Raw genomic sequence first — 27,013 nt, forward strand, 5'->3', positions numbered from 1 at the left:
CTCTTTCATTATACCCAAGATTGGTAGCCTTCATTTTAGGTGTTACTGAGGAGGCATAAACAGCAGTGGGAAGATGGAGGGAAACAGTTGTACCACGCAACATTACAAGCGCCTAAATAGCCAGGTTGTGCACACACTCATTTCAGTGGTGTAGCAATAAAAAAGCTGCAGTTCTGGTTCTCTCATTTTTTTACTGTAAACAGCTTTAATTCAGTTTTGCTTTCGTTGTGTAACTTCCATATTTGCATATCCCGGTATTTCTACTACACACATTATGAAACATGGGCAGACTCTTTGTTTCCTGAAAGAGACTGATAATCAACAACATAAACCATACAGATTTTTGAAGGGTTTGCGAACGTGAACATTTTGAACATGAACCCTCAGGCTTCATGTGCAAAGTCAAGACCACACGCTACTTACTCAACCTCGTATGCCCTCACAGCACGCACCGTGATCAACTGTTGGTGTGAAATATTTTTGCATGTTTTTATATATATATATATTCATAGAGTTTTTAATTTTAAAATGTGCTGCTCTTTTTCAAAATGCCAAATGTTCAACAAATATCCACCTGTCCCAGTGACTCTGTGCTGCCTTTGCTGCCCACTGCGACTCCTTTGACTGGACAGACCTTGTCCTGCAGAAGGGGACATCTGGCGCTGCCCCCACCGCGGTTTCGGGGGAACCTGTCCAGCAAAGCTGATCCTGCAAAAGGGCAGGAGTCTTGGACCCTGGCACGGAGAGGGGAGAAAGATGGTCTCCCATCTGGAAACCCGGAGTCTCTTCTCACTGCGCAGGTATGGCTATTCTGACCCTTGGGCTCTGTTCTAGTTAGTCTAAATGGAAATGTTTATTATACATGAAAATTGTCTGCCGAGGGAGTAGGAGAGGCCAAAAGCAGACGTTATTAATCCACTAAACATTACTGTACTGCAGCCAAGTTTGTGACAAACAGCAGGGATCATTGTTAGTAGGTATAAATTGCCTTGTAATCATTTCCACAAGCCGAGACTGGGTCCCAGCACACCTGACAAACTCACAAAGGGCAGGAAATGCAAATACAGCCTCTCGCAATACATGCCTGCCACTCGCTCACCCACCCTCTCACCCACCCTCACCGCAGCCACTGCCACCCCAGAGCAAGGGCAGAACTCTCTCTCCCTGTCACCGCTCCAAAAAAACCCTGATGGTTTTTCTATAAACCCCTGGATCCCCGAGGATGCTTCTGTAACACTGGTAATTGTGGATCGTTAGGGTAGTGGTTTGCTGTGTTGGAAGAGTGCAATTTTACACAGACGTAATGCAAGAGGTCAAAGGGTCAGACATTAGCATCACTAAAAGAAAAGCTAAAAAAAAAAAAAAAAAGAAAAAACCCCGAAGAAATTGGAAGGCATAAGAATTTAAACTGTGTGAAGTTTAATTCCAGCTGGGCAATTACTATACTGGGAAACAGGCATTCAAGCCTGAGCCCACTTCACAGGGCAGCCTTTATGGTGGGATTGCTTCTGGTGGCTCCACAGCAACTGAAAATATACTGATTCCTCATGATGGGAATGATGAGCAATGTACTGGAGAATTTCTCCAGGATGCCGGCGGCTCGGTGCCAGCTGTCTGTCAGCAAGTCAAGGGAAGCTTTGGGAGAAATTTCTCTGACGGAGCTGGGAACCTTCCCTTCTCCGAGGCATGCTAACTTAGCCTGGCACTTGGACCTGTCATGGAGGTCTGCAGGGGCATTTCTGAACCCCAGCAAAGTCTACTTCAAAGTGTGCTAGACTGCACCTTTTAAAAGTACAGAAGTCCTGCAAAGCCCAGGGGGCTGTGGTCGTTTCACGGCCAGCAGTGCCCATTCTCCCAGCTAGCCTTGCAAACCACCCAGCTGCTCCCCTCTCAGCACACTTCACGTAGTCTTCTGCTCTCAAAACGGGAAGTTTCCACTAAAGACAACTACTGTGAGCGCCTGTGTCAAACAGGGCTTCCTCGGCTCGCCTGCGGTGTGAAGGGAGAGGGTGGTTTTGCAAAGACATATGGGCCTCTCTCATCCCTCTCTCCTGTTTAAATATATACACTCCTGAGTCCTGACAGTAATGAAAAGCTCAAGAACATCATTGTGAGAATTTGTTTTAATGTATCCAAGCATCCTTGGTGTTATTAGCATAGTCACATAATTATCCCCAGAGAAACTTACACCCATACGTTAACGCCCATAAATTATTGCGTGGATCTATTTCATACCTTTATTTTCAGTTTCTGGGAAAGATACGTCACTGGGTACTTAGTATAGTAATTACTTCAGAACATGTAAGCTGCCTGTGCCCTGGGTAAAATGTTCGGGAGGCAGAGGAGTGCTGGCAGTGGCTTCTAAAAGCTCAGTGTAAGCTAAAGCCTAACTGTGCTCAGAATGTGATGCAAGAATATGATGCACCTCCTTAATTTCACAAGAGATTTCTTAAAAGGACAGGAATTTAAAAGTGAGAATGGAGATGAATAGAAATTTATGTTAGGCAAAGCGTGGAAAAAAGCCACCTTGTAGCAGGGAATAAATTCTCCATAGTATGAGGCAGAGAACCTGGTCTGAAATTTCAAGCTAGGCTACCAACATCAGCGTTGTCTAGATACCCCGACAACCTGAGTAGCTTAGCCACATCTGACACTTCTCTATTTAGATTGGAGATGCCAGATCAAAGGCCTAATCTGCTGCATTTTCTCATAATCCTTATGAATTTGGCATGAATGTAGTAAAGAAGCTGCATATGAACTCAGAAATCAGTTGTAGCGCTTTTGGATCCTGGCCTCAGACAGGAGCTGGATCATAATATAATTGTTTAATTGTATGCTTATCTTCATGCGTTTTAACTGATTTATCCCAGTATTAAGAGTATGCTATTCTATGCATATTTGATACGTTCATATTTCTCAAACTGTTAAATACAAAATATTAGGACTTGAAAAATGTATCTTGCTTTTTTATAAACAGCTGTATTAGACTTTTACTCAAGTGATTTTGTAAATCCTCTTGCCTTTATTTTTTTTTAGTTGAGTTTGTTTGACATTTCTACACAAGGAATCTGGTGACTATTCTGATTCTCCTGTAAAACGGATAAAAGTAAGGAACATTCTTCCCTTCCTTTGATCCCTTTGCAGATTGGGAACTACAAATTGATATTCAAATATTCAAAGCTTTATTGGAGCAGAGCATAGTATTTAATGTCGCCTGCTAGAGCGCTGGCGATTGCTACAAGTGGTTCACTGTAGCACACTTGCAGTACCATTGCCTATTTTATCACACAGTTGTGCATCATAATACAGTAACACAAAAATCTGTCTTCACATGTATTAATGCCCACAAATAGGCATGTCACACTACGGCAGTACAGCGTTTCCCCATTACATTTCAAAACCTGGCAAAAGCTCACTACAAGCCATATCATTAAAAGGTTTTCTTTTTGTTCCTACTTCTGACTTTCTAAAGTGTGAGAGTATTTAGTTCCAAGTGTGTCTATCTTTTTTTCAAGCTTCCTTTTTGGGATAAGATTCTGCAAGCTAAAAATCATTATTTCTCTTCATCTATTTAAAAACGTATTTTTGCACTTTATGGGTATGCTCAGCACCACTGTCCACCACTTTGTGTTGAGGATTTAAAATGCCCGGCTCAGCACACATTTCAGGAACTGTTTCCTTCCCTGCTCTGAAAGCTGCTCCATTTTCTGTACTGACCTTGTAAATCCTAGACATTGTGCAAAGGAAGTCTGCATCTTTTCCTCTCTTGCTTTCTAACTACTCCAAAGATTTCTTTCATGAAAGTCAAGGTGAGAATGAGGGAACTGGCAATTTCGCATGGGATATTTGCAAGGAAAGACCATGGAAGAAATGCCACACAGCAAATAGGGACAATTACGTACAGTTGTGTTGCCAGCCGCCTACCAACCTGCCCTCCTCTTTACTGCCAAAAGGTGAGAAGAACAAGAGAAATGGGAGCAAAGGGAGCTTGCAGGAGAAATGGAGGAGAGGGAAGAAGACAACTGAACATGAATGGACGAGAAAAAGCAAGGGAAGAGCAGAAGTAACATCAGGGAGGTCAGAGACCTTGACTTTAGTGACAGAGAACCATTAGGAGTTAACTGTGCAGAAATCCAGTTAAAAGGATGTAACATTTCTATGATAATTACTTAACATTTATCCATTTTACAGATACAGCCTTCATAGGCTATGGACAAAGAGATAAAAATGAAAAGCAGAAACTGAAATGACTTAGCCCAGTGTTAAACAATCAACCAACCAACACCCAGAGAGAAAGTTGCTACCTGTCTGTTACCGAACCTACAAGAGGTGGGGCAAGGCAAAGCCAAAAGCATTACATATGTAAAAGCAGGAGGGAGAAATTCATAAGCTAAGCTAAACAGTTTGAACCACACATATTTGAACAACACGCTAAACAATTTTTTTAAAAGAAGGGAGCTACTATTAAAGTTTAAAGCCAATACAAAAATACAATGAAAACAACAGATGCAAAACATTCACAAGAGTAACCACAGAACATTTCATTACGGATCGTGGCACTAAAGCTAGCTTCATTTATTCTTCTGGCATTGAAAGAACTGCAGGCAAAAAAGCAAATTCAAATACAAGTACAAAAAGAACATAAACAGAACATAAATAGTGATTAGCAAACTGATGCCTTTAACACTTTGCTCTTGGCATTATTACTACAGATATATCTACAACATACGGCCTTTTATTCTCAGTCAAAAATCAAGTTTAGTTTAGAAACCTCCCCAGTTTGCATTTTCTTTGGTTTCATCTCTGATCCTGCTTTGCTCTCCAGCACTAAACAAAACACCAGTGGTCTAATACAGTTGTTTCTCACTGCACCAAGTCAAAATCAGCAAGCATTCCTAGATAATACTTACTGTCACTTGGCTCATGGTGGCCTGCTGTTTTGTCACCTCCTGGTCTTGGATCCCACAGAGGAATAAGGGCAGTATAGAACTTGTAGCTCTATAAAAAGTGTCATCTTAATATCAGAGGAGGAGCTAGCCATAAGGGCTTGGCTTCACAAATGTAAATATTTCATAATTTATTTAGTAATGTGGCTTTTCTTTTTCCCCCAGGCAAAAGCTTTAATAAAGGAATAGGTCTACTGCAACAAAGGAAATAACAGCAAAAATGGAGACAAGGACACATCCTAACCCCATTAATATCAGTCGGAATTTGCCTTCATCTTCAGTGGGAGCAGAACTTCAAAGACCCGGGAATCACCCATAAAACCTGAAGGATAAAATCTGAACCTTCCGTCATCTATGACGCAAATCGTGTTTAGAGGATGGCAGTGTAGTCGCGACACAGTGGAAATGTCCCCAGCAGGAGTTTCACATCTTTGGCTTGACCACAGCCTTGTCCCCAGCGCTGCCAGAGTGGCTGTTAGTGTGTGGGCAGTTTCTTTGCCAGAAGAACCTCTCTGAGGCAGGACCATGCAGGAGCCGGGCAAAGATGAACCTTCTCTTGGTGAGCACTCTCTCTCTTGATGTTCATAGCTTTACTTTCAGTGCCCAAATCAGGAAGAAGTGATACCCCCACCTTTACGGGTGGGGTTTTTTTACATCTCAGTAATTTAAGATATTCTTTCAAAGCCTGTCTCTGGCAGAACGGAGACTGAAATCTGTATCTCCTCAGTCCTACCTTGTGTTGTTAGCACTGAGGAAGATGAGTGGTGCTGATAGAAAGAATCTTTTCTTCTCCAGGGAGATTCAAGATCTCCCTCGAGGACTAAGAACACATCCTGGGTGCACTCTGCCTGCTAAATGCTGTGAAAAACCAATGGGAAAGCCAAGATGAGGGATCTCATTCCCAAGCATCTCTGCAGGTCTTTAGTACTGGCACCATGCAGCAAAGTGGAAATTAAAAGAACAGAGGTACTATTCTTCTGCTAACAGCAAAATTAGTTTCCAACTCTTTCCTTTGGATGACTCCTTATGCTTCTTCCATTCCTAGGATTGCATAACAAGACAGAGTATCAAGTCACTGTATGATAATGTGCATAATGTACAACCTGGAGAGGTTGTTACACTCTTAATGGGTGAGTTCATCTCTGCCACAAATACACAGCTCCTCATAGTCCTATTTTAACTCTTTAAGAAAGAGTCCCCCTCTGTCCTTCATTATTGGTCACCAAAATGTCTGACAACATAGACCCTTTCAAATAAAACAAACTCCAAATAATAGTGGGTGTTTCAGGAAAATGCTTCATGGGAGTGCGTACCCTAACTAAGGCCTCCTCATTAATTTCAAATTATATTTCATATGGGATCTGCACCACCTGTCCATTGCAGGTCATACCGAGAAAAAAACTACAAACATTTTCAGAAAAGCCCCTTTAAAAGAAATATTTTTAACATATGCTAATATGTCTGAGTGATTTGCAGTCCCTGAGTGTAGAGAAGTCTTCTAAGAAAGCCACATATATGACTACAAAATACAAGTTCACATATATTTTCCATACATTATGTTCTTAAGGAAGTCTGTGCCTCTACTGGAAAACTATAGGGAAATTTCAATAACCCTGCTTTTTGCAAGTCAAATCTATATTGTATGTCAAAATATACAGCTGGGGTGTTGTGGTTTGTTGTTCGTTTTCTTTTTTTTTTGAGAGAGAGAGCATTGCTTAGGACCCTGCAGGAGCACAGAACTTAGAGTTTCAAGGTTGGTTTTTTTTTAATAAAACACAGTATTTCTTTAATGCTAAACTCCTTTTGTTTCCAGTGCCCTAATTTTTAACAATCAGCATGTATACAAGAAATGGGGAATGAAGTATGTGGTTTTGCTGCTTTGAAAAACATGTAATAATGCTATTTGTGTTCGTGGGCTTAGTTTGGTAGTTCAAATAAAATGACTGTCAGCTAGATAGTTGCCGTAAAGATGAAACAGTATTGCAGATAAGAAACTAATTTTTATTTCGTGGTCCCTGTCTTCTCTGGGTATATGAGCCCAGTGCTTTGTGGGATCAAGTGACACTCTTAAACATAACATTATTGAGCAAAACCAATTTGATTAGATTAGTTAAACCAATGCGGTAAAGGCAAAGTGAAACTGAGCAGCTTCATGGCCCTTACCACGTATACCATAAGCTCGCTATCTTCCCTAAGCAAGGGAAATTTCAAGGGCTAACAGCTTTTGAAGTCAACTCTAATTTAGGTGTATATTGTATGAAGCGTGACAATAAGATCAACTGAGTAAAAAAACCATAAAAGCTAAACTGTGGACAAATTTATGAATGCACCGCACAAATTAATACATATTTGTGCAAAGTATTCAGGAGAAGAGAAATATGTTTCTTCTAAGAGGTTGTAGGTGTAGCTATTACGGTGTACCAAAGACATAAAAAAACCCATAATATCCTGTTGATGCTGTGTTCTTGTTGTGTTTGAAGTTACAATTAGAGTCTGGCATCAAGTTTGAATGATAACTATTACTTTCTTCACACAGATTTTCTAAGCTTGAGAGACCAGTTTTCAAAAGCTCTCTAGCAAAGCTATTATGTTACCAGTATTACTCCATCAGAAGAAACTGTTAAAGGATCATCAGAAATACTGAGGGTGAGTCCTGGTTTTCCAGCATCTTCTCAGGATTTGGCTTCAAAAATGAAAGTCAGCTTTTCTGACAGTAATCTCTCATAATTACAACTGAAAATGACGCAATTGGCAAATTCTCAACAGCCTTGGAAATTGGACCTAATACATTCAAAGGCATAAGCCTTTAAAATATTTCACACTTAGACACTTTTTGCCAGTATTCTCAATTAGAACTCATGTTTTTGTTCTTCAAGAAAAAACCCACATGCTATTTCTTTCATTGTTTATACAGTTTTGTATCTGTTACTGCTTTGAATTTTCTGTTTTAAATACTCCCAGAAGGAGTTTGTCACTGCAGATACCCTAGACTCTACCAAATGATTGGCTTTCCATGCAGCTCAGCCGTTTCCCTCCATTGCAGGTATCAGATGCCCTAGCTTACTTCACCGTCACTCCCTACTTCTGTTTTTTTCTTCTTTAGGCTTATTAAAAAAAAAGCTCTGTCCCAGAACTTAATTCTGTCATGAGAGTTTTATATGTTTAGCTCCCTGAAGTATCATGGTTCTCACATTTGGTCTAGGATATGTAGTAGTGGCACAAGTAAAATGTATTCCTATGGCTGGAAGGATAAAGAGTATTTACTATTAACAGACTCAAACCATTCATTTCCTTCCCTCTGTGAGTTTCCTTCTGGTATACTACAGCAAGTTCTGCTCCTAAACAATTCTTCCGAGTTTAATATATTACTAGTCACAAGATTATCCTGGCTTCGTGCTAAGCCTTTACCTAGTAACAAAGCTTTTCTTGAAAAACTTCGAAATGTTTCTCACCCTAAGTATATCGTTTGGTTTCTGCCACGCAGTCCTCTGCTAGTACTACACATATGTAATGTCTTTTCCAAATCACATTAGGTGGAAGCTTGGTTTGAGAATACACTGGAACATCCAGTAGCATTGACATTTCAGGTAGTGACTGTTAAAAATTCTTGGAAATATAGGAAGTATTTAAAGGCCAGGTGGTTCAGGAAGCTAACAGGAGATTAACTGTCACCAAAATGCCGGACAACAAAAAAGAGTGAGGAGGGTTATCTGCTGCAGCTTGCTTTTTGAAATGAGAAAACTGGAAACAACAAACATGAAGGGAACAGCATTTCTCAAAGAATTTTGAACTGCAGAGAGTTGTGAAGCACCTGCCTCTTCCCAAGGCAGGATAATACCTAGAAATACAGCCAGTACGTGAGGGTACCAGACGGACACCTCACCTGAAACAACAAAATTGCCTTATTTAATTTCTGCCAACAGGCATAATAGGATGAAAGATCGTGAGCCCAAAGTAAAGCAAATCATTGTGTCACCAAAAAGACGGACTTCTTCCTCATGGACTGCTCTCCACGCAAAGCTGGACGGGTGCCCAGAGAAACAACAGCATGGCCAATGGATGCAGAGATGTTCATCCTTGTCAGCGTGGCAGCCTGTTCCCAGGACTACCAAGCAAAATACAGCTGAATGATCGACTGAGAGCAAAATTTTAAGTATCAGCCTCAGCCTGGACAATTATACATTTAGTTGTAAAAAAAATCTAGAATTGCATGCTAAAAATCCTCAAGAGAGACCTGCAAAGAGACTACAATCCTCTAAGCAGTATATTCTAGTTAAGTTTTAAAAAAATACAACATAACTTGGTGGTGACAAATAACCTGTGTGCAGGATCTAGGGCAGTTTTGTTGGGATCTCCAGCAACGCCATCACACCATCTCTCAGGGATTCTGTGGTTGGCACCGTATCAACAATATCAACCCTGCAGGTTGTGTAATGAGATAATGATGCAACCCTTAGGGATGAAGGTGGAGGTGCTGGTAGGATGACAAAGTCCCACCACCCACATACAGTAAGAAATAATTGAGATTAGGTGAGGCTGCAGTCAAACATGAAACATTAAAAATACTGTTTATTAATAATCACAGAAACAATTAAACTGAATATATATAAACTATTTAATTAACAGATTAGGAAGCCTGAAGTGACCTGTGTGATCTTCTAGTCTGACTTCCTGTATAATGGAGAAGATTTCCCTGAAATAGTTGCTGTCTGAACTAGATTTTATCATTTTAAGGGGGAAACATCCTATCTTGATATAAATATCAACAGAAAAGTTACCATAATTCTTGGTAACCCTCTCAATGGTTAATTATGGGTAACTATAAATTAAGATTGCAGGTCTTGGATCTTTGCCTGTTAGAGCAAAGCATGTATTTTTAAATGTGTATTTATGACATAAAAAGGTACATAAAGGGCCCCCATTAACTTTCTCTTTGATAAGCTAAATAGGTGGAACTCCTTAAGCCCCATATTAGGAGAGTAGCCTAATCCTTTAATCACGTCTCATGTCAATTCTATGAGATCCCTCTAATTTTTCATCACCCTTTTTGAATTTAGGGCACAAACCCCAAGTACAACATTCCAATTTGCCTTGCATCAGTGCCAGATGCAGAGGAAGTATAAACCTCTCTATTCTTTCTTAATATTTACTTGCTTGGGCAATCAAGAGTTATATTCCCTATTCTAGTCACCATGGCAGATAAGTAGCGATGGTGGTCTATCAGTCTCCAACTCCTTTTCAGTGACCCTGCTTCCCAGGAGAGCACTCCCTACGAGATTTGCTGGGCCCTTTTTTTTCTTTCTAGAATATATGTTATGTTTATTTACCCCTATAAGGCAAAAGTGCTTCCACACTAATTTTGTAGAAGAATACGGCACAAATGGACTTACCAGAGCCTACCCATGAAGTATTTGTGAGGAAGAAACTCGGGACAGGACAGGTCTCCTGAATCCCATCCTGGCACTAGTACTGCACGTTTACATTTGAAGTTGAATTGCAGAGGCCGTGACCAGATGCATCCCCAGCTGAGGGACACAATCCTGGCATCAGACTAAATGCTGTAATTTCTTTTCAGATGCATTTAAAACTCTCCTGGTGAAATAAAAGAATAGAGCTTGAACGATTTAGCACAACTCTCTCCTGACAAAGGTAACCATGTTGTACCTTCTCGTTCATAAATAATCCCACACCAATTTAGGAAATAAAATATTCTCCCAAGCAGGAGGAAAATATGATCAAATTGGAAATATAGACAAAGGAAAATATTATCTTAGCTAAGTCTTCCTTGTCATCTTGTACAGAAACTTCTACTGAAATGGTGCTTTTGATTCTGTCCTGTCTTTTACTGTAGGGAACAGAGAGAGTCTTTGGCATCAGTCTGTGTTGGGTAGAACATCAAACTTGCTGAACCACGCAGACCAAGTAAAAGAGCAACTGTAATATAATAAAAGGTCTAACTCAAGACCAGATTTTTTTTTTTTTATTTCTTTGCTCAGTCAAACCCTGTGCACCAGACAGGATTGGCTGACAAGCTTCTACTGTAAAATGCTGTAAAAGAGGCTGAAATCTAGGCCAGAGCTAGGGATAGTTCTTGGGAAGCTCTCTGCGTTTCCTGGAGGGCAAGGTGTGGCTCTGTACGTGGGAGGTAAATGCCAGTGATTTTCTGTTACTAGTAATTAGGTGCAGCTTGAGTTTCATTAATAAAACCTACATATGCATACTGGAAAAAAGAGGTTATCTGACACTGGGATTATTATGTGTTGCCAGCTAAATGTCTTACAATGTTCATTACCTTTGTTATTTTGTGATTAGCACTTATAAACGTCCAAAAGCATGTTCATATTTTATCAACACATAAGAAAATAAGTTCTGCCATGGAGACTTTATAATATAAAAGAGAAGGAAATCTCCTGGTAAATCTCCAAATTATCCCACCAATCTGTCTAATATTTTGGAACTACTTCTTGCATCAGCATTTGTTCTTATTAGCTTTAGTCATTTTGCTTTTGATGTTGTTTATGTTCACTACCAAATACAGAAATATGGTTTCCAGAAAGTTATCCTGAGTTGAGCACCCAGTATAGAAATATCAGTCTTAAAAGATTTGATAAACCAATAAAGAAAGGAATCAGAATTTTATCAGGGGAAAGGGGCTGGGTAGCCTAAAATAAGAGATACTGTAATTCTAGTGACTATTCATCAAAAATTAGCAATACAAACAGGAAAAAGCCCCTGTAATATAGCTAAAAATGTCTGCTAACTTAAATTATTTAAAAAATACATTCATTGCAGTCTCTAACCACAAACTATATGAATATTATGGCAGATATTCTAAAATTCCTATAAAACACTTTAAAGGGTCATTTTGCTCTATTTCGATGTTTCATAGCACCACAGGTTTTCAGGCCAGAAGACAGCACTGTGATTCTCCAGCCTGACCTTTTGCACAGTGCAGGTGACAATTAGATCAAGTGATGTCTATGTCATTTCTGTTGAAGCTAGAACACTTCCTTTGGAAAAAATCCACCTTCTTGATTTAAAGATTTCAGGTGACAAGGAATACTTCACAGGCCTATCTACCTAAATTTTTCCCAAGGCTTACTTAGTCTAAGGAGGTTTTTTGTTTGTTTTTGTTTTGGTTTGGGGTTTTTTTAATCAAAAAGTGTCTCGTAGCTCAGCTTTCAAACACTATGTCTTTTAAAAGATTTGTCTGCTAAACTGAAGATTTCTATTACAATTATTCTCTTTACTTATGTAATTCTAGGTGACTTAGCTCTTATATGACTCATTGATGGGCTAAAGAGATTAAGCTTTTTAAGCCTCTTCTCTATGAAGGGTTTCTAGATCCCAAATCAACCCATATAGTCCTGCATAACCAGTTTCTCAATTTTTCTCTCGGTATCAGACCAAGACGGTGTGCTCCCACATTTATCCACAAGGATAGAATTTCTGCGTGCTCTTAATTGCTTTTCTGTATCACTACTTTTCATAATGCAGTCCTCCATCAGATAACTCATATACGTTTTTCTCTCCTAGAAATATTAGCCTGCACTTAACTATATTAAAATGCACATTATTCAAGTTAGCTCATTTTACCAAAGATTCTGGTAACACTGTGGAATAAACTCTTATCATATATCACTTCACAACTTCTGTTTCTTATGCCAATATTATTTTACAAATTTGAAAGCTAACTAATAGGTATTCCGGCCATTTATAAACACTTCTGACTTATTAATAATGCCAAGAAGAAAACAGTCCTGACTATTTTTTTCCAATTTAAAATGTAAAGCATCTACTAAGAGTGAAAAAGTAAAATAGCCAGGCACTGAAATGTATTAAAATAGAAGAATGTTTAAGCCTCATACTTTGCTTAGTTGTTGATAACATGTGTTGATACCATGGAGTTAAGAGTGATCTGCAAAGGGAACAACAGTTTCACTTGAGGTATTTTACTCTGTAACAATATAGTTACGTTATTTCTATAGTAACACCTACAAATTACGTTACAATAATTTTGGACTAGGAGAAAATTCTTAGATATCTGTGGGCAACCTGCAAGCAGAAAAAGAAACAGAATTATTCGCTATACCAAGTGCTATTTATTACAGAGAAATTACTCCACTACAGCACAAATATGCCTTAATATGAAAAAACAGGAAGTCAATAAATAAAATGAAAACACAAGGTAGCGTATTCTGAAAAATATCTGGCTGGAAATGAGTCATATTCTAATGCTGGATAAACTCTTTCTTCTTCAGTACGTGAAGGAATGTTTTATTAAGGTAGCCCAAGAGACGTGTAATTGCCACGAGCACAAAGATACTAGCATCACTTCCTACAACGGGGACCACGCCCCCCAAGAAACACAAGTTTTTCTACATACCCACAAAGTTGATGAAACGTTGCCATTGACTATCTGCCCTCTTACAGGTCTATTCTTTAGAAAAGGATAGTAATCTCCAGAAGCAGCAAAACGAATTCAGCAAAATACCAGGTTGGAAACAGTAGATGCTCCTTCTGTACTTTGCCATGGGTAGCTATTGGATAAAACTTCTCAAGAAGTCTAAATGTATCAAATTAAAATTTTCTTGTTTATAGACGTTCTATGTGGGGAAGTGTTCCAGTTTTCTGCACTACTCACTTGAAGCTCCAGCAAACTCCTTTATCTTTTTTTTTTTTTTTCCAGCTTACATACAATGAATGTATTATCTAGCAGTTTTAATCTACTAACTAACCAGAAGTGCTGACAGAATTGTAGGAAACCAAGCGCCCAGTGTTCATCAGGCTGATCAGCCCGGATTAGGATAATGGCCAGCTATGCTGTCTGGATAGGTCCTGTGGGAAGGAATTATTGTAATGTTGGTTATAACTACATGTTTACGATCATGTTGACATCCATACATAAAGCAGCTGTAAAGTCATTATTTTAAGCTCTAATGAACATTAAAACTGGACACTCACATGCACTAGACTGTAGAATTTGCACAATTTTTAAATAATAGATTTGCAAGAATACCACATAAAATATCTTCTTTTTAAAATGCTCTCCTTTGCTGCATTTTTCCTTAGATTATTTAACTTTTGGTCTCTCAGGCTTTCAAGTGCTTGACTTCTTCTTTCTCACATGCACATACATACGTGTTCTGAGATGTTAGACACAGACCATTTAAATGCATCAGTAATCACTGCTCTTCGCACAGCACAGCAAGAAGGTTACACTAAGCTGAAGAGCTGCAACTTCAAGAAGGCCAGAATGGAAGAGCCAAGGAACTAGAGGTCTGTCAGCCTCACCTCTGTCCCAAGGATGATTGTGGAGCAAATACTCCTGGAAGACATTTCCAAGCACCTGGGGGACACAAAGGTGACTGAGAACAGCTGGTGTAATGTGGCTTTTCCAAGGCAAACCTTTGATGGGAAGACTGGCTCAGCAGAGGAGGAAGAGCAGTGCCCGCCATTTATCTTGACTTTAGGGAGGCCTTCAACATGGTCTCCCACACTGCCCTTACAGTCAAACTGGTGAAATATAGAGTGGAAAAACGTACCACAAGGTGGGTGGATAATCGGATGGGCTATGGGATACAATGGGTGTTGATCAGGAGTGCAAAGTCCACCAAAAAGGTGCCTGGTTACTCGTGGTGTTCCTCAGGAATCCATACAAGGGCCAAAGCTCCTCATGTCCTTATTAATGACCTAGACGAGGTAAGAGAGTGCACTTCCAGCAAGTTCTGGTGTGATACCTGTTGGGGGTGAGGATGTCAATACTATGGAAGAGCAAGCTGTTATTCAGAGGGACCTTTGCTATTTTTACCATTGTTTGCTTTCTTAAACTTTAGGACTTTTTACACGAAAGCCATAAAAAGCACGAAGATCGCAAAGAAACTCTCAAAAGCTAGGGCATTACAGAATGAAAACTGACTAAGACAATTTCATTTGGTCTCCACATTCACCGTAGTATAACAAACGTTAACTGTATTTTAGGGACAGACACTGAGTCTGCATTCCTTATTTGCTGGGTGCTGAACTTGAGATATCTGGAATCTGACATCTAGAATGATCCTGAGCATGGTTAATTGTGAACCTAACTGAACATAGTTGTGGTTTGAATGTATGGTGCTAAATATTCTCAAAATATCCAGCTTGGGTGTCTTACACTGGGCATTCTAAATTCATAGATACATTGGATAAACTTTGTTTTGGCAAACTTGTTTAATTTCCCCATCTGTATAATGGACATCATACCTTCTTTCCAATAAGCACCTTAATGTTTGTACACAGCTCAGATACTGTAAGGAAGAGTAACCCAAAAAAGCATATGAAAAAAATTAATTTTTGCGTTGAGTTATGGGATGAGGACAGGCATTGGGAGCACATAGTAAGATCTAGTGTTCATCCTGAAATGTTAAATAACACCCAACTTTATTGAGCATGATCCCCATTTTATCCATTGGAGAGACTGCCCTAGGTGATTGAAAATACTGAAATTAAAGACTGTAAACAAGATCCAGTAAGGAATGCAGGCCTGTAAGTCCCAAACAGATGATCTTGAAAGCTACCCACGCAGTTCCTGCATAGGCACCTTGTAATTTTACTTTGCTCCCCTATGTAATGCTCCCCTGGAGAAACAGCTCTGGGTATGCACAGTCTGGAAAGAGCTAAGCAGTTCAGCATTTATTTTGCTCTTACGCCTAGCTGGATGAACAAGAGGCTTTTCTACAGCAGAGAGCCCAGATGGCTTAGTACAATAACACATAACAAGCATCACAGGCCTAGGCTCTCTACAAAATACAATGCAGGCTTTCTCTCAAAAAGCGATCATATAGATGTCCGTCTTTCATATGACAGTGTATTGTGGTGGGCCTGTGTTCCACTCTTTCCTCAGTTAGAGAGATGTGGGCTCAAATGCAAATTTCCCTGCCACACGGAGCATCTCCCACCTCTCTGAATATTCCACCCTGGTGAGACCACATTACCCTTTCTTCACTGTGCAAAAAGCCCAACAGAGCATCAGGCCAGGAAAATAAAAGGAACCAGACCCTCTAGCCCAGTGATGAGGGCACACACCTAGAGACTGAACCTGGTTACAGTCCATTCTCTACAGCTTGTTTCTACTTTTCTGTGTAACTTTCAAAAGTAAACTACAGGGAGAATATTGAGACCTGGCCAGGAATCCAATATTCCTTCCTTTCAGGAAGAGCACCCCAGTCACTAGCTATTTAGTCCAACATTTTCTATATCTTATTCTGCATGCAGCAATCGCTTCAGTTGGAAGAATGAAGAAAGCTCTCACCTCTGAAAAGCCTGCAGGCTTGTGGTTTGATTGTTCCATTTAAAGGAAAGATGTTATTCTCAATCTCCAGAGGCTGGAAATTCCTGTCTTCTGTATCAAACGTGAACACTTTAACGTTTGAAATATTGGTTAAGGAAAGCTACTATCACTAACTTTGCTACACAGTCAGTACTGTTCAATAGTCCCTGAGAATGCGTACCAGAGAGAAGCTGCAAGCAACAGTGTGAAGAATGTTTATTTTGAGGGGCCTGGTAAGGCTCAGACGTGATTGGACCTGTACTAACTGCTCTGCACCCTCAAGGCTGAGGTGCTCACAGGCATAAAAAATCCCAGACCTTTGGGGTACAACTTCATTGCTCACACAGCACCATGAAGGGATGGGAGAACTAGCTTTGAATGCAAGAATAAGAAGAGTACACTTGTTTTAGCTCAGCAATCTGCTCCTGGCAGTTAGCCCTCCTGGGCAGCTGAACAAAGGGTGCCTGCTGCAATACCATGCAACCACACCGCAAGGCCCCAACTCGTATTTCTGCTATACATTGCCTTGTGCTGTTTAAATGTATGAGCCTCTTTGACTTAGCTTGACTACCAGTACATAGCACTAACTTCTACAGTTTAGATATATTCACCAACAACAGAAAGTTCAGAAGGCTTAGGGATCCTGCGGAAGGTTTTGAGGGCCGTAAATGTGGACCTCAGCAAAGCTAGTCCTTGAAGGAACCTTCAGCCACCCGACTTCTTACTCATGTTTTGTTGTGACCTCACGTTCCTTGTCTTTCCCCTCTCCTCACCAGTTTTAGATCCATGACAATACTGTTTCCAACTGTATAATTTGGGGGATTAGAGGATTAGGATTTAGAGGAAAGATTAGAGGAAAATCAGTCACTTGTCCCTTGTCCTCTGCTCTACTAACACACCAAGAATCCTTAGAACTCAGATATTACTTTACAGAAAGTGTGCTTGTGAATCTTGTGATCTTCAAGTTACTATTACCAATTGGTGATTATCTGTTTTAACAACAACCACAAAGAATTCTGGCTCACTGATTCCCAGGGGAATTGCTTTGCCCATATTAACAAGGCAATGTAACTACAGTCAACATGAATCCATTTAAAACACATATACAACAGCTTTTTATTTTTCAAGTAAAAAACAGTATTTTGCAGGAAGAAAGAAAGAAGACTGTAGGGCCCATCTCTCTTCCAACACAGACAGTGTTTCTTTTGGTTTGGAGCACTGCATTTTCTGGGACATTTTGCTCAGTACAATGAATCTTGAAAACAAGTAATACACCGTGTCTACCTTCACGTCCTGAAGGTTCGCTCTGGGCTGGCCACTAAATCCCAAAGCAGGACACTTTAGGTAATGAAATTAAGAAAAACAAAACAAGAAAATAGCAAAATGTCAGTTATTACATTTTAAAAAGAAAAAACACACAGTTCTCTAGTTCTTGAATCCAGAGGCACCTTACCCTCTTTTCTAATCTCCTACCATAAATATTTTCTAACTTAATTTCCTTTCCCCAGCTGAATTTTTGTCCTTTCTACTTCATCCTATGATATTTTCCAATTGTTTAAAATGACAGAAGAGCAAAAGACTCCAGCCTTCTATCAATACAACTCAGAATGACACTTCCACTACTGCCTCTGGGTCAGTGGTAATTTACAGAAAGGTTTCCTCCAAAATTCCTTAGTGCTGACGTGGAATAAATGTCTTAATTCATCACTCTCCACTGGAGAACTTTCTTGTTGGTTTACACAAATCAAAGCTACTAGTGTTTTCTGTTTGGTTTTTGTTTGTTTGTTTTGTTTTGTTGTTTTGTTGGGTTTTCTTAACCAAGCAGCTTCCTCCAAAAGATGGTTTCCTGGCAATGCTACATTAGTTGTAAAGAAAAAAAAGAGTATCCTGGTTAAAATGTTATTTGCACAGAACAGAGTTCATGGTTGAAATAAGCAAAAGACCCTGGAACCTTCTCTGTGAAGAAATGAAACTTCTGTTTCATTTGCATGTCTTTATTAGTTGGGCCTTCTATTGAAGTTATAATTGTACCTTGTTAGTGATCTTATTTTTACCAAGTCCACAATGTGTTTCTGGTGTCTTTTTATTGCCTCTCCCCCGCCCTAGGAAGTTCTTGCATTATTGTGTATCATTATTTTGTTCCTGTGAGTCCTTGTAAGAAAAGTCTTTGAATATTAGGAGGTTGTCTTCCCTCTTGCTGGGAGGGAGAAAGATAATGGGGTTTTTTCCACATGTAAGCACCCAGTGAGGTTCACACAATTATGCTGTGCATCAGTTTGCAATAATCCAAATAAAAACACTACTGCAAACTGGAACTACAAATAACTTAGGACTCCCTATTAGCTCTGCTAACAGCCGTGATGAAAATCTCTGTGAATGAATTTTAGAGATACCCTTGCAATTGCTCATATTTGAATCAGCTAGTAAGAGAAAGTTACAGGAAGTCCTTGGTTAACATATTCTCCACTAAATCCCCCGAATCTTAATTACCATGGAAACTGCTTATCCTTAAGGCACTAAGGATAGCTGAAATATTTTCTTGTGACAAAAATGGGAGTGAGGCCAGAAAAATATGGGATTGCGCATAATGAGGCCTTTGATCTTTCACTTGCATCTGTGTCAAGCAGAAATAACCTCAGTGAAGCAAGTGGAGTTACAGAGTTAAATTCATTTATAGGACAGAAGCAGGTTTGAAGCGTTGCCTAGTTCAAGTTGTTCCTAGATTTTTTTCCATTATCTTCATGCATTTATGTTAATGGATTTCTTTTTCACTTTTCTAGGAAGAGAAACTTAGTAACGTGTAAGAGTATTTGTATATAAAATTAGTAAACATATTCCAAGCTTTGAGACAATCCGTAGGACAAATGAAACTAATCAGTCCCACTGAGGCTCAGAATTTTGCAGTCTGAGATTAAAAATGCCTCTAATTCAGGCCAGGCCCCCCAAAATCCTGAAGTATTCAATATCTATAAAAAAGCGTATTCTTCCCTGTGCAGCAAAGCTTGCACACGTCTAAGCCAGAAAATCAGCTCAGAGAAACCCTAATTTCTAGCTTTACATGAATTAAATCGCTAATTATTGTCGGGGTTCTTGTTTCATCGTAACGTTAAGTTTCAAGAGGTTTTAACAGAATAAAAAATAATTTTCAGGAACATTACCATCACAGAAAACTAAAGTTCCTTTGAAGCAGATGCTCCCGAGTTAACTCAATGTGAGCAAATGCCTGAATGTGAAAGGCACACACATGGGGAAACACTACTGGGTCATGATGTTACTGCCATGTATGTAAATCCATTGGCGTGTCGTGTTTCTTCAAAGCTTCCCATTTTAATATTGTTAAGCCTGATTATAAATTACGCCACAGTAGTAATTTGTATTAAATGCTCTCATCTTATCTCAAGGATCGCTGCCTGCTGAGCTATTAGCTTAGCCATTCCGCAGGTACCTGCACAGAGGCGGCTCGGTCAAGCGCACTGCCCGCGCACTGTCAGGGCCTAGAGAGGCTGCCGACGCCCTCCTCCGCCGCACAGCCCCGCGGCCAGAGCTCCCGGAGAGGGACCAGGCTGGGCGACCACCGTCGCTACAGCCCAGCCACGTCTCCTCGGCGCACCGGCACTTGGTTTGAAACCCGCGGCTTCACCCTCACGGCAGCCACTCCGAACGCCGGACCCGCCGGCGTCCCCTCAGGAGGCGGCGGTTGGGGCAGCGCGAGGCCGCGCCCCTCACAGCCGCCCTGCGCGCGCCGAGCCCAACCGCCGCTCGGCCGTCTCCCCCTCCGCGCATGCGCGGCGGCCGCCCCGCCTTCCGGCCGCGCTCTCCCGGCGGGCGGGGGGCAGAGGTCAAAGGTGAGGGGTCAGTTCCTGTCCGGTGGTGGCGGCAGCATGGCGGGTGACGGCAGCGGCCCGGTGGGCGCTGCGGCGGAGGATGGGGGGCTGCCGGCTCCGGAGCGGGTTCTCTTCCCCCCCACCTTCAGCGTGTCCGAGATCAAGAACAAGCAGCGGCGGCACTTCATGTTCCTTCGCTGGAAGCAGCAGCAGAGGAAGGTGGGGGAGGGCCCGGCGCGGCGGCCGTTATCGGAGGGAGGGCGGGGGAGGCCCCAGCCGGGCGGCGGGTCTGGCTAACGGATCCCTCTCCTTCTTCCGCTAGGAGAAGCTCGCCGCCAAAAAGAAGCGGAGAAAGGAGCGAGAAGCCCTCGGAGACAAGGTAAGGGCTCCGGCTGCAGCGTGCCGCGGCCCGCTGTCGTGGCTAGGCCGACGGTGCTCTGCCGCGAACCGGGAAGAGCTCGCCTCGGTGATAGCTCTTCAGCTCTGCCTTGAGCTGGGGCTTCTACAGTTTCGTGAGGGGAACGGTTTCTCCACAGGCTTCAGTGGAGTGGTGATCTCGGTGCTCAGTGGCCATGGTAGCCTTCAGGGACACTGGCTGTGTTGGGTAGCAGAGGTGTCGAACAGCCGAGCTTAGAAACGTTGGTGCTGTGTTAAATGACGCTGTAATCGGGCAGGGTGAGTTTTGTGCTAATAATGGCATAAAAGCAGGCCCTTCCTGAAAAGTCTTCCCTGTCCGATGTAATTGCTATGGCATTGTCTTGATGTTGTTAGGAATTATACTCTAATAAAGTAATTTCTATATAAATTAAAACAATCAGATCTGACCAAGCCCTTCCCAGACCAGTTTTCTGCTTTTTTTCAATCCTAGCCACAAACAAATGTTTGTGCTTCTTTTCTTGAACTACTTCAGAAACATGTTGACAGTTGAAGACAGTCAGTTATGAATTCCTGTATTGCCATAATCTTACTAGAGTAGTGTAAGTAAACAGGGTAAACATTATATGCTATTAGTCATTAAATTGTAGATGTCAAGGCTAAAATAATTTGCTGTTGAAAGTAGAGCTTATTTCTTCCCTGTAAGGGAAGAGAATTGGATAGAATGTTCCCCTCCTTTTTTTTATTTTTTGGTTTGTTTTGTAACTCAGTTTCTTAATTAGACTGCAATTAAGCGGTGTCACTGTTCTAGTGATGCTTCTCCTCTGTGTGATGCTCTGTGGTGTCCTGATACTCATGCATGTTTTTAATCAGGGCTATGTTGTAACTTCTTTTTTAAAAGCTGGCATAAAATAAATAGTACTTCAAATTATGTGTAGAAATATACACAATATTGTGGTAGTATGAATGTGTTTTTTGCAATATGCTTAAAAATTACATGAATGTGTTGTTAATAAGCTTATTTATTTCAGGCACCTCCAAAAGCCGTACCAAAGACCATTGAAAATCAGAGAGTGTATGACGAAACAACTGTAGATCCCAATGATGAAGAGGTGACTGCTTAATTTCTGCATGTGCTATTAAGTTAACCATTTCTTTCCAAGAAGGGACATAAAATGGATTAATGAAACTTAACATGCAACACTCTCCTGTTAAGGTGTTGATGAATTACTTCTTACATGTGGTGGGTTCACGAAGAGGTGATGTCATTCTTTGACTATCTTTGCCTTTTGCATTACTGCCATTGATAGCAAAACCTGTCAATCAATGTTCATCACACTAGATTCTTAAAAATGTAAAAATCCACATGCCTTGTGATCATTAATTATAGGATAGATCTTCTGAATTGAAATTTTTCCTGCAAATTCAGTTTCATCAGAATTTAGATCAGATTGAACAATTGTTCTTCAATTATTTCATATATGGTGGGTTAACAAGACTTCTCTGTTCTTCCAGGTTGCTTTTGATGAAGCAACTGATGAATTTGCACCATACTTCAACAGACAGACGGTTCCCAAGATTCTTATTACAACATCAGATAGACCTCGTGGGGTATGTATGCTTTACTTGGAGAGTTCTGAGCAATCAGCTGGTTCTAAGATACTAAGGTTTTCATATGATGATTGGTAAATTAAAGATGAAAATAATAGCTCTTGCATTTTGCATTGTTTTTTTCTGCTGTTTTACTTAGTGACTACCAATAACCTTGTGTATGTATGCAATCTATTAGTTTCCCTAGCACTGTTTGTTTCCTTCATAAAAAAAAGAAAAGCAACTTCATGCATATGTTTTTGTGTGCAAATGATCTGCATTACCTAATTGGGGAGATTATTGATGTTTGTGAAAACCATAAAAGAAGGGGTTTTAAAAATAGGGAAAAGTATACCTTAAAAAATGTATGTGGAAACTCAGACATTAGTACCTGAAGTAATAGTTGTATTTTGAAATGTTACAAACTTTTTGTAAACCAATGTCCTTAATAACGAGTCTGGGAGTTATGCTTTTGGAATTTTCCCGCTTTTCTATGATTGGAGTGGGGATAATCCTTTTAACAAAAAAAACAACAAAAAAAAAGTCCCTGGTGTGCCACTGTCTTTACTGGAAATAAAATCTTTTTCTGCTGACTGAATGAAGTAGCTTAATAGCTTCTCTTTAAATGTTTATAGAGATACTGGAAGTAATGTATCAGGAAGGGTGGTTGGAGTGAGCAACCCTCCATTCCCCTAATACCTGAATTTGGCATTGTATTTAGCACATCGTAATTTAGTTCACCTGTTTTGCAGAGAACAGTGAGATTCTGTGAACAACTGTCTACTGTTATACCGAATTCGCATGTCTACTATCGAAGAGGACTGGCTTTGAAAAGAATTATTCCACAGTGTATTGCAAGGGACTTCACTGATTTAATTGTCATTAACGAAGATCGCAAAATACCAAGTATCCTTTTGTGTATTTATTAAAATAGATATACTAGCTCTGGGCCTATTAGGGAAAGAAAATAATTCTGTAGTGTGCATGAAAGAACTGCTTTATTCTGGATTTTTTCTCTTCACTGTGCAGCTTACAGTGTAACTACAGAGTTAAAAATCATTGTGCCAACTTGAACATCTGATGGCTAATGGAACTTGAAATTATTAAAGTATGTTGGCTTTTTTTTTTTAGTTTGTAATGCATGAATAAACATTGTTATTATTTCAGTAAACTTAACAGTTTGATTAGTTAACAAGTTTTTCTGACCAGGAAGTTCCATTTAATTTTGCTGACTAGATAAAACATTACTAATTAGTAAGTGAGAAAGTGATAGAAGATAACTCTGGTTAGCTATTGAAACAAAATTTAATGGACATACTTCAGAACACAAACTAGTTTATGAATGTACATTCGAAAATATAATGAAACCTTGTAAATCAGGAATAATTATGGATGTAATATTATAATGTAATATTGCATTTCACAGAAAATGTTCCTCTGTAAATTACATGTTTGAATTTTACCAGCCTTTTTTTTAACCCTGTGAACAGATGGTCTTGTTTTAAGTCATCTGCCTGATGGTCCAACTGCTCATTTTAGAATGAGTAGTGTCCGTTTGCGTAAAGAAATAAAGGTAAGGCTCCAACAAAATAAAAAAAACCCCTGGTAGTCTGTTTAATAAATATATTAAGTCTACTTGAATTGTCAAAACTGCTTGCACTTTTGTATGATTCAGCTGATCTTGTAAAGGTGGTTTTCTTGTAAGCTAACTGGAGGCCAAGGACTAGTATATTCTACTTCCATAAGCAGCATATTTCAATTTTCATAGTTATTTGCTGAATTTCTTTTACCGTCTGCCGAGTATTTTTAGTCGGGCCAATAAAGAGCAGCCGAATTCTTACATCAATAGGGAATACCCAATGTACAGTATACACACAACAGGGTATATAAAAATCAGCAGTATAAAAGATTTCAATAGATGCATGTCTCGAATATGTCAGTATATGTCTTGAATAAAACCTAGTTATTCTTATAGCCCTGTCACCTCTTCTGTAGTAAGTATTGCTTACTTAGCCCTAAATAATTTGCAGCAAAATGTTGGGGTTTTTTCTCTTTTGAAGTAAGTAATTTTTGAACTTAATCTGTTTTTACTGAAGAAGAATCCCATATACTCTTAGTCCCATATACTCTTAGTTAGCATTAGTAGAGAGGACTCCTCTGATAGGTAGACTGCATTATTTGCTATAAGAGTTGCTGCCAGGAGTGAAAATTGGTACAAGAGAGAGGAAATGTGAAAGTATTTATTTGTGCTTTCTGTATGCAATTTATGTTGTTGAACCAAAGATCGTTATATTACCAGCTATATTACAGCTTAGGTTGGGCTTGAAAAAAGGATTGGGGCATGTTATCAGAAGTTGAAAGAAGTTGCCTTCCCCCTATTTTATTTTGAACCCTTCTTTGATAATACATTAAAATCACTTTGCATTCAATCTGTTCTTCACATTCTTATCTATTACTTTCATTTCAGCGAACAGGGAAAGAGCCCACAGAACACGTACCTGAAGTAATCCTGAATAATTTTACAACACGACTTGGACACTCTGTTGGTCGCATGTTTGCTTCTCTCTTCCCACATGATCCTCAGTTCATTGGAAGACAAGTAGCTACGTTTCACAACCAGCGAGACTACATCTTTTTCAGATTCCACAGGTGACTTTTCCGCAAAATTCATGAATGAGAAACAATGCTCTTCTAACTTACTTACTAATTTTTATTTTAACTTCTTCCCCAAGATATATCTTCAAGAGTGAAAAGAAAGTGGGAATTCAAGAACTTGGGCCACGTTTTACATTAAAGCTGAGATCGCTTCAAAAAGGAACCTTTGATTCCAAATTTGGAGAATATGAATGGATTCATAAGGTATGTCTAAGTCATGATAATAGTCCTGCTTGGGAAGGGAGACTAAATCTGACATGAAATGTAACCACAAATCTTAGCCTAAAAAAGCCGTATAAATGCAGTTCTCAATACGGAAGTGTTTAACTGAAATATTTGGAGGTATATTTTGAGAAATATGCAAAGTAGAAGCATTCTGCTATACTGCAAGTCAAAAATAAAAACTGCAAGGATGATGAACATCAATATACTGCAACTACATATTTGCAGAATGTAACTTCTTTAACATGCACAGATATAAGCAAATGTGAAAAATGCTCCCCTGGTATAAGTTATTATCGGAAGCCTAGTAAACTTGACTAGAGCTGGTTTTGTGCAGGGTGAGTGCAAGAATCATAATGTAAAAATTATTTAGCTATTTTACATGAATGTAACTTCTTAATAGTGAATAGGAAGTAGCACAGACCTCTGCACATCTTCAAGTGAAATGGAACTATTGCTCTCAGCAATGATAAGTTACTTTTCCAGTCATTTTAACCATGGAATTGCAGTTGATTGGCAAAACTTAGAAGTGAGTATCCAAGCTATACCAGAAGGAAATTCTAATACTCCTGGTGTAGCCCATGAAATGGATAATCTTTGTTTTAAAGACACTTTGCCTACTGTCAGTAGACAGAGAAATGCTACATGTTCCTTAATTACAAATCGCTGATCTCTAATTCTTCTCCATTGTTAGTCTTGAAAAGCTGACTACACTGACTCAACTACACTGTAACTGTGACGTGTTTCACTGCCTACCCTACTCCAAACTGGAGTGGTCATTCCTGTTTGTATCCTGTTGCATGAATTTGCTGGTTAATAACTTTTCTTTTAAATTTCAGCGCCGAGAAATGGACACGAGTAGAAGAAAATTTCATTTATAAGTGACAGCCATCTGCCAGTTGCTGGTGACCAGAAATGCAAAAACTGCTTTGAGCTATGGATTATCTCAGACTCCTAACTGATGATAATGATACTGAACAGTATCTGTCTGCATAAAGACAAACTGTGAATGTTAAAACTTCCTACTGGAGCGGATCAAGTAGGATGCATCTTTCTTCTCATGTTTGTCACTAAATCCAACATGACGAGGACAGTGAATCTCTTCCCAGTTTAGCAGGAAAAACTATGGCAATGTCAGAGCAGCCTGTAATTTATCTGTCATTGAAGATTTGCCACAACTACTGCTGTCCTGACAAATTATACTTTGCAATATCAAAGACAGTAAATACTTTGGTTAAAGATATTCTAAAATAAAGTATTTTTAGTTATACAACTTCTTTTTTGTTAAGCAGCTAAACCCAGACGTATTCCATTAATCAGGTAAGAGATAAATATGTTAAACCTCTTTCTAACTTCAAGTGTGCTGTTTCCTGACAGTATGGTGGTAGTTTTCCCAAAAATGGTCTCTTATCTAGAGAACACTGAGAAGGCTGTGTGCAATCCAGGAAACCTGTGGTATTTTCTTTCATTAGTATCTTGCATAAAATAGCTTCTTGAAGTTACCTGTAGGAGTCAAGCATATTATTCCTGTATCTCTTCTGGAAATTCACATTTAGAAGAGGTATATACTCAAAGCAGTTGATATTCTTGTATATAAAAAGAAATAAACACCAATGGGAAAGAATTCATAAGGCCAGCTTACAGCAATCTCGTCTAAAAATGATGCTCAGTTGAACATGTGAGGTCTCTGAGCAGGGTTTTCCCCATCAAAATCTTAAAAGTGCATCTTCAGCCTCATAGCTATACTCAAGTTGGTGAATAAACTGCTGTTCTGCCTTACGTTTGCATATTCACTGGCAGCTAAAAAATTATGTTTTCTTTGAATTACTTTCTTTTCATACGCAGCTATAAGTGGTTTTGCGTATTTACTTAAAGAGTAAGATGGCTCATAAAGGAAGTAATCTACTGGGATAGAATTACTCTAAGATAAAGAATAATTAAGTTACTTTGCCTTTTTTTAATGTCTATGATATGGGAAAGCTGTATAGTTGAATTAGAAACTAACAGCCAAAACTTTTTTTTTTGTTCTATTTCTGTTATGCTTCTAAGTATGGTACTGATGAAGCCTCGTTGTTCTGTAAGACTATCAACCC

General features: G+C 39.6%; 1 protein-coding gene and 1 long non-coding RNA gene across 2 annotated transcripts; both read left to right on the forward strand.

Moving 5' to 3' along the window:
* The first annotated feature begins 4,781 nt into the window (after positions 1-4,781).
* Positions 4,782-8,993, forward strand: LOC134520081 (uncharacterized). The gene is made up of 3 exons (XR_010072357.1): positions 4,782-5,505; positions 7,483-7,592; positions 8,870-8,993. It is a non-coding gene; the product is annotated as an uncharacterized LOC134520081 (long non-coding RNA).
* Positions 8,994-20,085: 11,092 nt separating this feature from the next.
* Positions 20,086-27,012, forward strand: RPF1 (ribosome production factor 1 homolog). The gene is made up of 9 exons (XM_063344525.1): positions 20,086-20,297; positions 20,401-20,457; positions 21,485-21,565; positions 21,969-22,064; positions 22,796-22,949; positions 23,534-23,616; positions 24,511-24,692; positions 24,776-24,902; positions 25,760-27,012. Exons 1-9 carry the CDS (start codon positions 20,136-20,138, stop codon positions 25,799-25,801), a joined length of 984 nt encoding a protein of 327 aa, XP_063200595.1. The 5' UTR covers positions 20,086-20,135; the 3' UTR covers positions 25,802-27,012.
* Position 27,013: the final 1 nt, after the last annotated feature.

The sequence above is a fragment of the Chroicocephalus ridibundus genome, chromosome 8 (genome assembly GCF_963924245.1).
Source record: "Chroicocephalus ridibundus chromosome 8, bChrRid1.1, whole genome shotgun sequence".
In the NCBI taxonomy this organism is placed as follows: Eukaryota; Metazoa; Chordata; class Aves; order Charadriiformes; family Laridae; genus Chroicocephalus; species Chroicocephalus ridibundus.